General features: G+C 32.7%; 2 protein-coding genes across 2 annotated transcripts; one reads left to right on the top strand and one right to left on the bottom strand.

The window, feature by feature from the left end:
* Positions 1-24: 24 nt before the first annotated feature.
* LOC148228907 (charged multivesicular body protein 7) lies at positions 25-2,236 on the bottom strand. The gene is made up of 7 exons (XM_088200787.1): positions 1,842-2,236; positions 1,592-1,775; positions 1,339-1,525; positions 1,104-1,273; positions 904-1,040; positions 492-576; positions 25-412 (listed from the first exon to the last, which is right to left on the bottom strand). Exons 1-7 carry the CDS (start codon positions 2,105-2,107, stop codon positions 191-193), a joined length of 1,251 nt encoding a protein of 416 aa, XP_088056913.1. The 5' UTR covers positions 2,108-2,236; the 3' UTR covers positions 25-190.
* A 1,551-nt stretch (positions 2,237-3,787) lies between these two features.
* Positions 3,788-14,256, top strand: YME1L (ATP-dependent zinc metalloprotease YME1L). The gene is made up of 14 exons (XM_088200781.1): positions 3,788-3,929; positions 3,999-4,488; positions 9,279-9,552; positions 9,622-9,724; positions 9,797-10,007; positions 10,067-10,167; positions 10,232-10,360; positions 10,430-10,593; positions 10,660-10,749; positions 10,823-10,898; positions 11,114-11,196; positions 11,696-11,796; positions 12,806-12,957; positions 13,027-14,256. Exons 1-14 carry the CDS (start codon positions 3,894-3,896, stop codon positions 13,273-13,275), a joined length of 2,259 nt encoding a protein of 752 aa, XP_088056907.1. The 5' UTR covers positions 3,788-3,893; the 3' UTR covers positions 13,276-14,256.
* Positions 14,257-15,487: the final 1,231 nt, after the last annotated feature.

Raw genomic sequence — 15,487 nt, 5'->3', positions numbered from 1 at the left:
ATAAAGAGGGAAATGAAAAACAAATTAATTTCTATATATTAAAAATATTTAATTCAAACATTGTTATAAAAATATATAATACAATAAATAAATTCAATTTTTATAAAGATTGTCATTATTGATTTTATTTTGTTGTAAAAATAGATATTTGTTAGTCAATTTTATATAAAATAAATTTTCAACAAAAATATTACAAGGCTCCTAACAAGACTTTTTCTTTTTTAACCTTTTGTGCTGGTAAATTATTTGTCATATCTACATCAACACGATCCGTACTAGCATTTCCATTAGAATTTTCATTGTTTGTGTCGAGTGTTAGTCTATTTAGCTCTTCTTCGAGCTCATCTAAATCGCTTGTTTCATCCAGTGGAGATGATATAGCTTCTTCTATTCTTCTGTATTCTTCCATTGCCTGTATAAAACAAATAAAAAGTTAACAAAATCTTATATAATATATACAATAAAGCATGAGGATCATAAAAAATGCATACATCTTTAAGGTCGTCCATTGTATCATTAACGGCATCTTCTTTTAGACCAAGCGATTCCACACTTCTCAATGCACTAAGACCCGATCTAAAATTTAAATATATATATTATTTATTATGATTTTTTTGTTGCAATATGACAACCAGGTAAACACAATCAACAACCACTAATTAAGTAGTGAGACAGCATATTGAAATATTAGTCGGCAAATCAGTGGTTTATTTTTTATTTATTTTATTACAGCTTATAATCAATAGATGATCGACTGGAATTATAATTGTATAATAATCACCAATTCCGATCTCCAAGACGTGATAGAAATTGAAAAAAACTAGCCTGAACCCAGATCTTTCAGGTATTAGTCACCGACTTATACCGCTGGTATATTAAATACATAAAAATAAAAACAAATACCTATAAACTTGGATTACTTCAGCGTCTACATGCGTTTGCTTAATTGTTTCAGATAGTTCCATAAGAGAATTTATAGTGTTAGAGAGTTTTGTCAATCGGACTTCTAGACTTTTTTTCTGTTTCAAATAGTGCATCGCCTAAAACATGATATATAAGTATAGTTCAAGTTACATTTAAAATTGAAATAGTACATCACCTACCATATGCTTGTTTTTATTGGCCAAGTTTTGTTTTACTTTATTCATAGTTTCTAAAATGTTTTCATCTACTTCGTTCATTTTACCATCTAAACGGCGCATAGCTTGAGATAATTGATTCAGACATACTTCGCTCTCGTGTATTGGAGTTACTTTATTTTTTTCGTCTTTAGCTAAGCACAAAATATATTTATATAATTCCAACGACTATACAAAAATGAAAACACACTCTTCATACCTAATTTATATACCGAATAATTCAATGAATAAAATGCCAGATTATGTGAAATCAACCAATTCATAATCATGGTTAGAGTGTCATTATCAAAAGTGACGCCGCCACAAGTCACCAATTTTTGAAAGTCAACTATCGTTCCGACCTTAGAATCCTCTGGAATCGAATTTAAGAAAGAAATCGATTGTTTCTAAAAAAATAACATAACAAAAAAATAGCATTAAAAGAGTGATATTTAATTACAATTTTTACTTACTTTCAAAGTATCCATGTGAACAAATGAGATTGAATCGTAAGTAACAGGCTTTGCAGACACAAACGACGAAATTATGGCACCGGCTGTCCAAGAACCCAATTTTACAACTTGCTTCATGCCGAAATGAAGCCAAGTGTTTTGCGGTACTTTCATGAAATTAGCTTTATGTTGAATTATACCAGATCTTAAAATATATAATATTAAAATAATACATTTTTTTAAAATACAAACAAATAATTGATGTGCATACTGTATCATATTATCAAAAACAGTTTCGATACATGCGGGCGTTTTGTTTTTTCTACGGAAGACGGATTTGATGTCTTCGATTGTAAACGACGAACGGTTTGTTGCTAGACACCACTTGGCTATTAAATCCTTCCAAATGGTCATTTTCGATTCCCAGTCTACAGGATTTAAGTTTTTGTGGCGAAACGGCGCAAAGACAACGCTCATTCTCATGTCGTCGTCCCAACATTCTGGTAATATTTCTTGCGGAATCAAGGTAACTTCCATTATCAAACTGCGATACGCAAATAATTTCTAAAAAATATTAAATAAAATACACGTGAGATATAACAAGGGGTATAACAAATTTGTCTATAAATAATAACTGTCAAGGTTTTTTTTTTTTTAATTTGGACTAAGAAAGAGATTTAGCGGGTATTAATAAATCATCCCTATTTTTAAAACAAATATAGTTATGTTACGCATATTTTTAATACTTTTGTACTTGTTAGTTAGCATGGCATCACGCTCAAAAACCATATTATGTACAAAAATAAGTTAATTATGTAGCGACTCTTATGCATCAAACATGAATCTGAGCTCCTTGATTCTTTATCCTGATGTTTTTTGGTATTTCTAATTTTTTGGCCGTTTGATTATAGATGAATGTTAAATGAAAGTTGTGGTTGGACTGGATTTAAGGTAATGGGTGGAGATGTGATTGGTAGTTGGTGAATTAGGATAGTTTAGAGGGGGGTGGTGTTTGAGTATAGGTCCGCTAAGGTTTGTAAGTAAGGTCATCTTTGACATCGGCTACCTCTTTGCTCCAAAAACATCTTCGCTGAACGGACTTCTTTGACCTTGGATTTACGCCTGGCTTTCTGTTACAGCAGAGGTGTACAGCGGGCAATTAAAGACATAAAAAACGGAACTGCTTAAAAACGATCAGTTTTAGTAATCAATCAGAAGAGAATTCTACAGCATGATAACACTAGACCACGTGTAAGGATTACGTATGACAAAATAAGAAAGCTGGATTTAGAAGTTCTGCAACATCCACCATATTCATCTGATGTTGCACCTTCGGATTATCATATTATTTAATCGATGAAGTCTTCAATGTTAAATAAGTCAAAAGTCACTTTGAGTCCTATTTTAATGGAAAACCGTCAGAGTTTTATAAAAGAGCAATTAAAAAACTACATATTTTATAGAAAAAGATCATTGAAAACAATGGAAATTATTTAAAAGAATAATAATGTATACATTTTCTTAAAATATTTTTTTTGCCACATTAAAAAATATGACATTTGTTTTCGCTTTACCAATATATTTCGATTTCGATTTACCAAGTTAGAAAACAATATGTTACCAGAGAATGTCTTAGTATTTATATATAAGTTGTATTTAATGAAAATAGAAACAAATTAAGGATAATTAGGTATAAGAAAACGAGTACGGTCAAAGGAGTGTTGTTTGGAGGTATGAATTTGTGTAATAATATTCCTAAGACAATTCGCAAAAATAAAAATGTAGCAGGTTTTCTCAATGAAATAAAGAAACACTTTCGTGCATTAAAAAATAAATTATAAAATGTATTCTGTTTGTGTTTATATTTATGTTTTGATTAAATTTGTTTAGTGTATAAACACTTAACTATATTATCTAAATAAATTAATAAAATAAATAATTAATTAGTTATTTCAACATTTAGTTAAAAAAATACACTAAATATAAATATTGGGGGTAGGGGGATCTATGTTTTCACGCAGGCAGCCAACCTCCTAGCCGCGGTCCAATGTTCTTTTAAGAGACATCTTAAATATCCAACATGATCGATTACAAATTGTTTATTCGTAATGTAAAATTGTCATAATCGCCGCAATAAGCCGAAGTAAAAATAAATATTGCGCAATTGTTTTGAAATATTTCTTGTGCAAATTTGACATGATTGGCAGATATTTCTGCAGTGGCAACACCTGGCGCTCGAACACAGAAGCGTATATCGTATCGCGGACTGGCGACCTGACGGCGAGCGGTCGAAGGCGAACGGCGTGGGGGCACGCACGTAGTCATGTTTTCTCTCAACACTCTCAACGTGCAGAACCAAGTGCGTCGTCCTTCCGTGCGACTATACCACAATATTCGCCCTTACTATAACCTCTCTTGCCCTTTGCAGATATTATACAGTCTGAGCCAACTGTCGGGCAGGCGGAGCACATTGCACGGTCACAAGGCCAAGAGGCGTCTGCAGACGAGCGAAGCCGAGAGCGACGAGAGCCTTCGCGAGGCCATCCTCCACTATGACGTTTCGCTGCTGGCCGACATCCAAAACAGCGTCTGTCGTCAGTTGTCCAAGATGCAGGACAGACGCTACGGTCGCAACGGAGACTTCTGCGAGGCCTTGGACCCCTGGAAGGTCTCGTTCGTGTCCCAAGACTCGTTCGCCCTCAACAAGAACCGCACCAGACCCGATGCTATATTGACTAATTTACAAATAACCCTCAACCCCGCCAGTATATTATCCAACAATTTTTCTGGAGATCTCTTAAGCGCGCGACGTTTATCACGCGTGAGGTTCTCGGTACGCGGCTTCAAAACGGACCGCACTGTCGTCACGGAAAACCAACGAAACCCAACCCTGGTGCAACGAATCAAGAAAATTTTAGGTAATTATTTCATTAAACTGCTTTTCCTGTTGCTATCCAACAGTACAGGAAAATAATTTTCTTATAAAAATAACTAATTGTTAGTTTACTAATTTATTAACGACAATTTATCGATTTTAAATGTCAAACTGGCTCCATTTTATAATTAAATGTGCAACACAGTTTAAATCACATACAAATTCATGATCATCTTGTCTCAGAAGGTTAGGTTAAACTTCGTAGCTAAAACCGGTTTGATATGAAAGGAGAAGCAGCAGGGATGTCATTTCAGATTTTTCCAAGAGAGGGCAAGAATTGCCCAGTCATTGGTAGTATTTTTTTTAGACGTCGCTGCATAGACGCGTATTCGTCATTGTACGCTTGTTGTACGCCTGCTTGCTGCGTACATATAAACTAACGAAATATTATTTGACTTCCCACCTCACTCCAAGCTTTCTCAGTAATATCTTTTCTTGCATAATTTGCAAGATTACTATTATAAGGACACTGGTACTTTTCGACGATCTGAAAAAATTTAGCAGCTGAAATTGCCATTGTTTTCTACACGTTCACGCAGTTCGATACGCTCGGGCGTCTGACATGCTTGACGACTGTCGTCACGAAGCTTGCATGCAGCGACGTGAGCGTGACGTTGCAGCTCCGTCGACAGTGTTTCGTTAGTTTATATGTACGCAGCAAGCAGACGTACAATAAGCGTGCAATGACGAATAAGCGTCTATGCAGCGACGACTCCGTGGACAGTAGGCGTAAGATTCACAATATTTAATTAAATGACATGCATTTTTCTGGCCAAATTCAAGGAGGTCCCTGTTTAGTTTAAATTCTAGGTTTTCAAGCGTTCATATTAACACTTTATATAATCCAAATCTTTTTAGAGTCGAATAAAGCAAATCTAAACCGAATTTTGACTAATAGGAGAAGGCAAAAAACAAGCATCATTTCTCAGCAGTCAAAAGTCGCAGTCGGAACGCTCAGTTATCTAGCGTTCATATTACGACTCTTATAATAATATTACAAATTAAATAAGGAACATATAAACCAATAAAAGAGCGCAAAAAATAATTATCACTTCTCAAAAGTCAAAAATCCATGTCAAAAGCAATAAAATCGTGATGAAGCCATCGCAGTGAGAACGCTTCGTTACCGAGCGTTCCCATTGCGAGGACTCCGTCACGATTTAATTGCTTTTGAAGTAAATTTTTGACTTCTGAGAAGTGTTAATGGTTTTTGCGCCCTCATATTGACCAAAATTCAGTTTGAATATACTTTAACCAATACTTTTATATTATAAATCCATAGTAATACCGGTAAGGATAGCTGTATCATTAATGTGCAGGCAAACTATGGAGCAATAAGCGAGATGCGATGTCTGTCTGTAATACTACTTCTGCTTATTTTCCCCTAAGAGAAATATTTTCTATTGGGTTTGGGTTTGAACAGCAAATGGACGTTTCGTTTTTAGAGCAGCATATAATTTCACTATCACCTATCAGTGAAAATATATTTTCGCTATTAAAAATATATATCTAGTGGTAAAAATGTATGTGGACTTCACTAGTGAAAATATAACTTCACCGCTTGCAAATAAATAATGATAAGTATGTAAATGTATATATTACTACTTGTGGAAAAGTTGAAATCATATAATTTTACTAGCACATGCCAGATAAATCATATTTTCACTAGTAAATATATATCTACTGGTGAAAATGTATTTCGATATGATTTCACTGAAATGAATTCAATTCAAGACTGTCGGTGGTCATTTTTTAATATTTCGATTTCATCAAAATGCATAGTATTTTATTAAATAACATGTATTTTTTTGGCCAAATTCAAGGGAGGGAGGCAAATGATATCCTTGGGAAGCAGCTGCTTCCTTGATCTTTTTAATCCCGATCAATGCTCGACGTAGCTCCACACAGTGCGAGTTCTGATGAGCTCTCATGTGTTCCAAGTCGGAAGTAGTTACTAGAATCTCTTCATGAACATTTCCATCAGGAGCTTAATTTATACATAGGAGGTTTTTTTTTGCTAACCCACTCTCAACACATGCACTAAATGCAGAGATTTGAGAGCGGATAATTAGATTTGCCGTTTTTCTTATAAAAATCGTGAATGTTTGAGTTTGTACATGTGGAGATTTGGCAACACTGCACGTGCTGTTCCGCATTCCATCTATCAATATTATCAATAACATACCATTATTTTGTATAAATCCACTAGATGGTCCAATTTAAGATATTGTTAGCATAACAAAAATGCAGTTGTCAACAAGTTGTAAAGACTAATAACATTATGAATTATAGCACTTTTAACGCGTCAAGTGCTTTCTACCTAAAACGATAGTCCTTACATCATTGTCTATGTAACTAATTGAAGAATACGGTAATAATTAAATGATAGTCTTCACTTAACTTAACCACAACACTTATTTTCACTAAAAAAAAACAATACAGTTATTCATTATCTTTATTCTCATGATTTGTCATGTTTTCTCAAGATTCACAGATTGTGAATCACAATATAATAAAAAAAGGAATATATAATCACAAATAGTGGATAAGGTTTAAAACTACCGAATGTTTCAATATTTCATTCAATAATTTTTTACTAAATCAATTATTTTTACGCCTTGATTCAATTTTTTAACTGTCATGTAAAAGGATCAAGAAATTATAAATATTAATTTACTAAAAAATATCAAGATATTTGTCTTTATGTAATGCAATTGCACCCCTAAGAATTAAATTTTTTGGGTATGTAATTATATGTACAGTACGATAATGACAATTTAATGGTACTTTCCCATTGCTGAGAATTAATCGCAAGCCTAAAATATTATATACTTTTCTAACAGGCAAAATACCTAAAACACAAATATCGAACATTTCACGTCTACTCTAATTTAATCTGATTATGCTATAAGTTTTAGCATGCATCAAAATGCTTTATTAGAAATAGCATTATCTGTTGGTTATTGTGTATAAAAAAAATAATCATCCCCATGAATGAGTAACCAATGTTAACCAATTTCCCCACGGACGAGTTAACTTGCATGTTTTAATATTGACTGATTTATGATGTGGATGAAGCTCCCCATGAACTAAAATGTGACAATTTTTTGTCCTTCCATACAAATACTATAATATTATTGTTCGTTCATCTATAGGTTCCAAATTCTCTATTGCTTATAAAAGCCCTCTTCTGTCAGACTTAATTGTACTAGTTAAATATAATTTTTGGAAAAGTATATTATCTGAAAGTTAGTAGTTTCTTTGTTTTTCTACATTCATTTAACTGTGAAAAACAATTAAAAGAAGTCGATAGGCTTCTGAAAACCTTGAATTTTCGGGCTGACTCGTTGCCTAAGAAAAATGGTCGTTATCTCAGAATGTCGTCGCAACTATTTACATTTACCCAATTGCATTAAAATAATCCATGAGCGTTTCTTTCAGATTCATTATCATCATCATTGATAAATAAATGTTTACGATTAAATTCGTAGGCAAAATCTCACTAGGTATTATCACTTTCGCTATTGGAAATATTTTCCTTAGTTTCTTGATTATATTCACTAAAAATAAATATTATTTTCATAATAATGCAAATGCTATTTTGCGGAATATATTATCATCGTCAACTACATTACAATTATAAAATAATCATTTTTCCTCGTCACTACTTACAATTTTCTCTTTTAGCACTGTCGGCTGTAGTTAAAAACAATTATTAATTTATTTAAAGAAAATATGTATGTAAATTTAAAAACAAAACTTTTAAGATTGTGAACCGTAGATAACAATTCACATGTCTGGGCTTTGACAATAGTCGAGTATTCGACGAGCGGTTGACACAGACTGGTCAAAAAATTGTTTCCAAAATCCATCTATGGATTAACAGACTGCAACGAATTTTTGTGATTTGACAATTACTGGTGAAATGGTTGATAATTACTGTAATATATTAATAGAAGTATCTCTGAGTAACTATCGAAATAAAATACTGGAAATTTTATCATCAAGTCGCTCAAAAAGGCTTCAGAAAATATAAATTATATTGAGCATGACATAGATGCCTTTGGACTGCAATGGTAAAACCATTTTGGGCTTCTAAGGGTTAATTAAAGATGGAAACATTTTTTGGTTTCTTTTTTAAAACAGCTTATGTTGAAAGTTGTAAACCAAAAAAATGTTAATTATGTCGATTAAGTTATTTATTCACAATCAATTATCCTCACAATGAATTGTCAATTAATTTTTGGCAACAAATTAAATGGTCAGAATAAAAATCAAATCTCGGTCAGAATTTTATTAACAGCCTGGCCATAATTATATTATTCAGGGTCAGAATAAATATCAATGAGTCAGAATAAAAATAATGAATGGTCATAATTATGTTATTTAGGGTCAGAATAAATATCAAACAGTCAGAATAAAAATATAAGGCGATCATGTTGGACAGATTAGATGTGTTGGTCAAAACATTGAACACCCCATGAATAACTCGCAATGAATCTATTTAATTGTGTTCAGAACGAAGCTGGAATAACGACAGAGCGGCGGCAGAGAGCACGCTTAGCTTGTGTTGAGATCTGACCATGTTGCGAGCCCAACCAAGCAAGTAGTTGCTCCTCAAACACTTTTAGTCAACTGAAAAAATAATTCTGACCAATTAATATAAATTCTGACCCAAAATATACGAGCTTTAATTTTCCATAAATCGTGAAAAATTATTACTTATGTTACGAGGGCAACTGATTCATTTAATATTCTTTTATCAAATTTTAGGTATAGGCACATCAAAACCTAAATCTCAAATTGACAGCTTATCAAAATTAGAAAACATGATAGTCAACGCCGAAGGAAAAATAATGAAATCCGACGAGAAGGTCAGAGTCAAGTTGGCTTTCGCCGAGGGATACCTGGCTGGCAATAATCCTGAAAACCAAAAAGGAGCCAAAACAATGAAATATTTGAAACTAGTGCAACAAGTCCTAACAATAGTTATCTTCTTAGCGATTTTGATCAGTCTTATGACTTCCGCAAGCGGATCTCCATTTAGGTATACTTTATAAGTTAAAATTTCGATTTGTTTAATAACAACCCATACTAATTTTAATATGTTTTATAGAATCCAATTGGGCAGCCAAGTCGAAGTGGATCCGGAAGAGATATCGGTGACTTTCGATGATGTAAAAGGTGTAGATGAAGCTAAACAGGAATTGAAAGACGTCGTAAGATATTATTTTATAATTTAATCCATGTCGCTTATTATGCACGTTACTAATCTTATGTTACTGTCCTAGGTTGAATTTTTAAAATCTCCTGAAAAGTTTTCAACCTTGGGTGGAAAGTTACCTAAGGGAGTATTGCTAGTAGGTCCTCCCGGCACCGGCAAAACTTTATTAGCGCGAGCGGTGGCGGGAGAAGCCGGCGTTCCGTTCTTCCATGCTGCAGGTCCGGAATTTGACGAAGTGCTTGTCGGTCAAGGCGCCAGAAGAGTGCGAGATCTTTTCAGTAAGATTATTAAAATTCATCATAATATTTGTATTGTTAATAATTGTATATTATTATAGAGGCCGCCAAGGAACGGGCTCCGTGCGTCGTGTTTATAGATGAAATTGATTCCGTCGGTGCTAAGAGAACTAATAGCATTCTTCATCCATATGCCAATCAAGTGATTTTCAATAATATAATAAGAAAATATGAAGTGAAATGTTTATGTGTTGTTTTATTATCAGACTATCAATCAATTGCTATCTGAAATGGACGGATTTCACCAAAACGAAGGAGTCATTGTACTCGGAGCAACCAACAGGCGGGACGATTTAGATCAAGCTCTTTTGCGTCCGGGGCGGTTCGACGTTGAAGTAATCATTCATAAATTAGTAATTAAAAGCACTTTCGTTAATGCATATTTAGCATAAATATTGTTTTAGGTAAATGTTCCAATACCAGATTATTCCGGTCGAAAAGATATCCTAGATATGTATCTAGGCAAAGTTTTGGCCAACGGAGATGTCGATGTCGAACTTTTAGCGAGAGGCACAACCGGATTCACAGGCGCCGATCTTGAAAATATGGTGAATCAGGCGGCGCTCAAGTGGGTTTATTTCAGCTCTATGCCTGCAATGTATATGGATTTTAAACATTATTTTGCTATTTTTAGAGCTGCCATGAACGGAGCTAAAACTGTATGTATGAAGCATTTTGAAGCAGCTCGAGATAAAGTATTAATGGGTCCTGAAAGAAAATCCAGGTGTGTATTTGCAATTAAAGATATTTTATATGTATATGTATGTATAATAAAAATAAATGTTACTTTATCTTAGATTGCCTGATGAAGAAGCTAATCTAATAACTGCTTACCACGAGGGAGGTCATGCAGTAGTAGCATATTACACAAAAGTAAATTATATTAACTCTTTGGTTGCCGGATTTTAAGTCACAGTTAAAGAAAAAATCCGATACATTTTTAATGGGCTTCATAAGATATTTTTTTATTATTATGTAATAAATCAATAGATAAATAGTAATCTAAAAGACTCGGCAATCAAAGGGTTAAGCGAATTCAAAATTTATAATGATGGGTTATATTTTATTTTTGCATTACTGTTTGATAGGAATCTCATCCTTTACACAAAGTCACCATCATTCCACGCGGTCCATCTTTGGGTCACACGGCTTATATTCCAGCGAGAGAGAGGTAAATACGGATCGTTATCTTAAATTTTAATTTATCTAACGTCCCATTTTGAATTGGCATAACCTATTTGCGTATCATAGCATCGTTTATTTGCCTGTAAGAATTCTTTAATCTTTATTTCTTCAAGTACATAATTATATAAAATATGACAAGGCTGCGGGGATGGATTCCTCGACGTCCTCCACGGTGATTCATTGCAACTATAAGCTTTCTTTTTCTGTCAATGAAACTACTGCTCAAGCACCAGTAGTTTCATTGACAGAAAAAGACACGAATCAGTCTTATTATAAAACCCTATAAAATAATATTTTCAAGTGACAATGCGATACATTGCTAATTTCACCCACTTAGTGAGCAAAACAAATAATTTGGCCAATATAATGTGAACGTGTTTCAATATTTTATGTTTATTTATTATCGTTAGAAAATATTGTATTATATATAACATTTACATGATAATATTATATATTTATATTAATCAATAATTGCTATTTTTTAGATACCATGTAACTAAACAACAGTTGTTAGCTATGATGGATACAATGATGGGCGGAAGGGCTGCGGAAGAATTAATTTTTGGACCTGACAAAATCACTTCTGGTATTTAACGATCATAAACTATTTTTTTTAGACAACTTTGCATTCTTTGTTCTTGTAATATTTAATAAAAGACTATTAAGTAGGCAAAAATAATTCTAAAATATTAATATGAATAGTATTACTTAGCACTTATACTACAACAATTCTAAAAATGTCATACATTTTTTATAAACTGATCACTTCCCGAAACATAAAAATGCAGCGAAAACAGATATATGTATCTGTATCCTGTGTCATTCTACTCCACAGAGGTAGCTGTTTTGAAAAGTACTATTCATTTGTGATCCATTCAAGACTTGTAAAACTTCGAAATGTGTAAAAAATAATAATAAAAATATAATTATGCAGTAAATAGCGAGTACAAATAAAAATAATCATTTAAATTGAACGTGCTAGAAATATTTTTGTGAAACAATTTAAATTATTACATGTGTAAAAAATTGACAGCTTTTTTTTATATAATAGCGCAATCCGCTTGCAGATAAAGTGTTAAATTAATAATTCCAATATATATACATTTTAAGTTTTTTATATTAAAATGAGTGCGATTTAACAGAGAATTATTTTAAGAGATGAGTGCATTTAAATAAATACTTTGCTCCATAAAAGTAATTGTTTGTGCATTACAATAATAAAAATATTAGATTGAGCAACACTATTTGTAAAAAACAAATGACTTGTGCATTAAAATATTTAAAAATAAGCATTAGTAAAATATTTATACTATTGAAAATATAACATCACTGTAACAGTTGCGAAACGTTTATTTGCTATTGAAACCCAAACCAAACTAATGAAAGTAAATTATTTTTTTAAAGTATCGAAAAAAAAATTTTTTTTATTTTAATGCACAAATAATTCGTTTTAGTGCACACTACAAATAAAATGTTGCTCGATCTAATATGTTTTATTGAACATTGATATATTTATTTAATGCTATTTTTGATTTTTGTAATGTGCAAACATTACAATAATAAAATTGTCTTCATGCAATTAAAATTATTTTCAGGTGCTTCCTCCGATCTCAAACAAGCAACTTCGATCGCTTTAAACATGGTACGAGACTGGGGCATGAGTGAAAGGATAGGTTTGCGGACTTTTGAATCACCACGGAGCATCTATGCAGGAACCGAAGTATTGGGGCCGAACACGAACGAAGCTGTAAGTAAATCACTTTGAAATGTTTTTCAAAAAGACTTGCGATTAATTTGTACATTTTGTCAATTCAAGCTCGACATAGAAATCAAGAGGATATTGTCCGAGAGCTACGATCGAGCAAAAGCGATTCTGAGAGCTCACTCCAAAGAACACAAAGCTTTAGCTGAAGCTCTGCTCAAACACGAAACGTTGGACGCACAAGACATAAAGGCCATCATGGCCGGCGAGAAGCCCTCATATGAACAAACGACTACAAAGCGAGTCAAAGATAGCGTCACAACGCCCACCGTACCTACGGTGGCGGGGCCAGTGCCCGCATAGTTCTAATTCTCTTTAAATTGTTATGTATATAATGAAATTTATATACTTATATTCGGTGGGCCGAGAGAAACGCAAGGAAGTATTATTATTCATTATTTGCTATATTTCTTTGGTACTGTCTCAATTCGCAATTCAAGGACATAATTAATTTACAAAAGTTATTTGCACATGTTTTACATCCCTGTGTTTCTTGGCCCGCAGTGTAAATACTTAGAACTTTTTATTGCATCACAAGACAAGATAAATTATCGCTGCTTAATCGGTATCAGGGGTCGTTCCATTATATGCATTAAGTTATTAAGATTTTATTATTGTTGCATAAAGAAAATGTACATCGTTTGTGATAATTTTTTTAAAAGGTACCGTATTAACCTGATGTGAGATAGTGAAAATTTGTTATTTATTGAATTGTTGATTGATAAAAAATCTTCTCAAGATCTGTGCAATATGAAATTCCTCCATTTTTGTCGGACGTTCTGATGACGGTAAAACATGCCAGAGAGCCTTTCCATTATTGTATCGTAGACGGTAACTTAAAATTCTTGCACCGTCTTAATTTATTTAGGAATTTTGCCTTGAAAGCAATTTCGTGAGGCTTTAGTCATCTTATGAAATTCACTTGTGTGTATACATATATAACGAAATATGAATCTATTCTTTTTTAAATTGCAGCAAAACAATGGATTCATATTTCTTTGTATACGTATTATTTATATGCTTATTTAAAAATGTATTCACTAGTCTGTGTTTTCGATCCTAACAACGCATATTCGAGACTAGTTGATCTTATTTGAGATGAATGATTTTTTATTATGACTTAGTTGGGTTTTTTTTCATTCTATATATATTATAGTAAATATAATTTTCAATAGCAGGATCGTGTGGTACAAATGCAAATATTACAAAAATCATTGTAAAAATGTGTTAGAAATGCGTTGCCATGTACACTTATTGTAAATATAAATATTTTTTAGTAGTAAATTGACTTATTAGAAACACCACTTAGACTATGTAAAATGTTTTGACTCGGCACCTATTCCGAGATATTCGGAATGTAAAATAAGAACTTTTGCTAGTCTGTAATGTGAAAGAGCTTAAAAACAGGACTCCATCGCAGCAACGTTGTACTTAAAGTCCAAGAAACGCTTTTTGTCGAAAGGTAAGATTCACCACTAACTTGCTTCTGTTTAAGGTAATAATTTTATGAAGTGGCAAAATGGTGACTTTGAAGTAAGATGAATAAAGGAGTGAACTGCCATCTGTGGTCACTGATGAACTCACTTAAAAGTTTTGCTATTGGGAACTGCGAACTTACGGTGCTAAAATAGATGAGGGAAAGACTGGAAAAAGCTCTGAAGAACAAGTCCAGTCAAATAAGGTGAAATAAAGACTAAATCTCGGAATGAAAGATAGAAAGCTGAAATTTTGCATAAACCCCTGTTTTGATGTTTTAAAGACGGGCTGAAAAGTCTCATAAGATCGAGTGTCCGCTAGTCAAGATTAAAGGTCAAAGGTCATGAAAATCGTATTTTTCCAAATACGTCGCATGTCATTAGATGTTTCACAATTTCAAAATTAATTATATATTCATTTATACAAAAATTAATTTAATATCTGATATTGAGACAAGCTTTTAGCTATTTTAGACAAATCTTTTATTTTCTTTAAAAAATGCTTTGACTCGTTTTGTTTTTAAATTCGATGAATTCATCAAATAACATGGCATAATCAAATCTCAATGCTGTCAATTGTTCAATATTTTCTGCATCCAAATGCCAGCGATTTTCCTTAAGCAACAGACATTTCTTGAATCCTTAAATTGGTGTTAAATTCCTTGGATAAGGCAGCTAAATAAATTAAGCTTTTTTTTAAGGATTGAAAAATTACGCAGCATTTTGGTTTATATTTCTTCACGATATATGCTTTTCTTTTCAAAAGCAAATAACCTATTCGGCATTAGCGAAATGATTTTATTTTCAATCTATAAACTAGGATTGAGATTGTCAAGTTTTTCTGTAATGTCACATAGAAAGGTTAAAACCACAACCATCCATCATTCTTCAGTTCTCTGTAAAGAAAAAAATCGTTTTAAACCATCTTACCGAAGTGTGTAAAATAACATCGTTATAATTACTGTCCATTCCTTCTAAAACTTTCCAATTTTCTGGATATAATTAACTATGTTTATGATTGTTTTCATCACATCATCTAC

This window comes from Plectrocnemia conspersa, unplaced genomic scaffold (assembly GCF_051122295.1).
Source record: "Plectrocnemia conspersa isolate PC_06_02 unplaced genomic scaffold, ASM5112229v1 ptg000012l, whole genome shotgun sequence".
In the NCBI taxonomy this organism is placed as follows: Eukaryota; Metazoa; Arthropoda; class Insecta; order Trichoptera; family Polycentropodidae; genus Plectrocnemia; species Plectrocnemia conspersa.
The sequence above is the reverse complement of the archived record's forward strand: the minus strand, read 5'-3'. Positions and strand labels throughout refer to the sequence as shown.

Coding starts and splice junctions, on each gene's coding strand:
- LOC148228907 (XM_088200787.1), bottom strand. CDS start 2,107: ATGGAAGTTACCTTGATTCCGCAAGAAATATTACCAGAATGTTGGGAC. Junction 1,526..1,591: donor TTCACATGGATACTTTGAAA/GTAAGTAAAAAT, acceptor TTATTTTTTTAG/AAACAATCGATTTCTTTCTT. Junction 1,274..1,338: donor TTATTCGGTATATAAATTAG/GTATGAAGAGTG, acceptor TTTTGTGCTTAG/CTAAAGACGAAAAAAATAAA.
- YME1L (XM_088200781.1), top strand. CDS start 3,894: ATGTTTTCTCTCAACACTCTCAACGTGCAGAACCAA. Junction 9,725..9,796: donor AACAGGAATTGAAAGACGTC/GTAAGATATTAT, acceptor TTACTGTCCTAG/GTTGAATTTTTAAAATCTCC. Junction 10,750..10,822: donor GGTCCTGAAAGAAAATCCAG/GTGTGTATTTGC, acceptor ACTTTATCTTAG/ATTGCCTGATGAAGAAGCTA.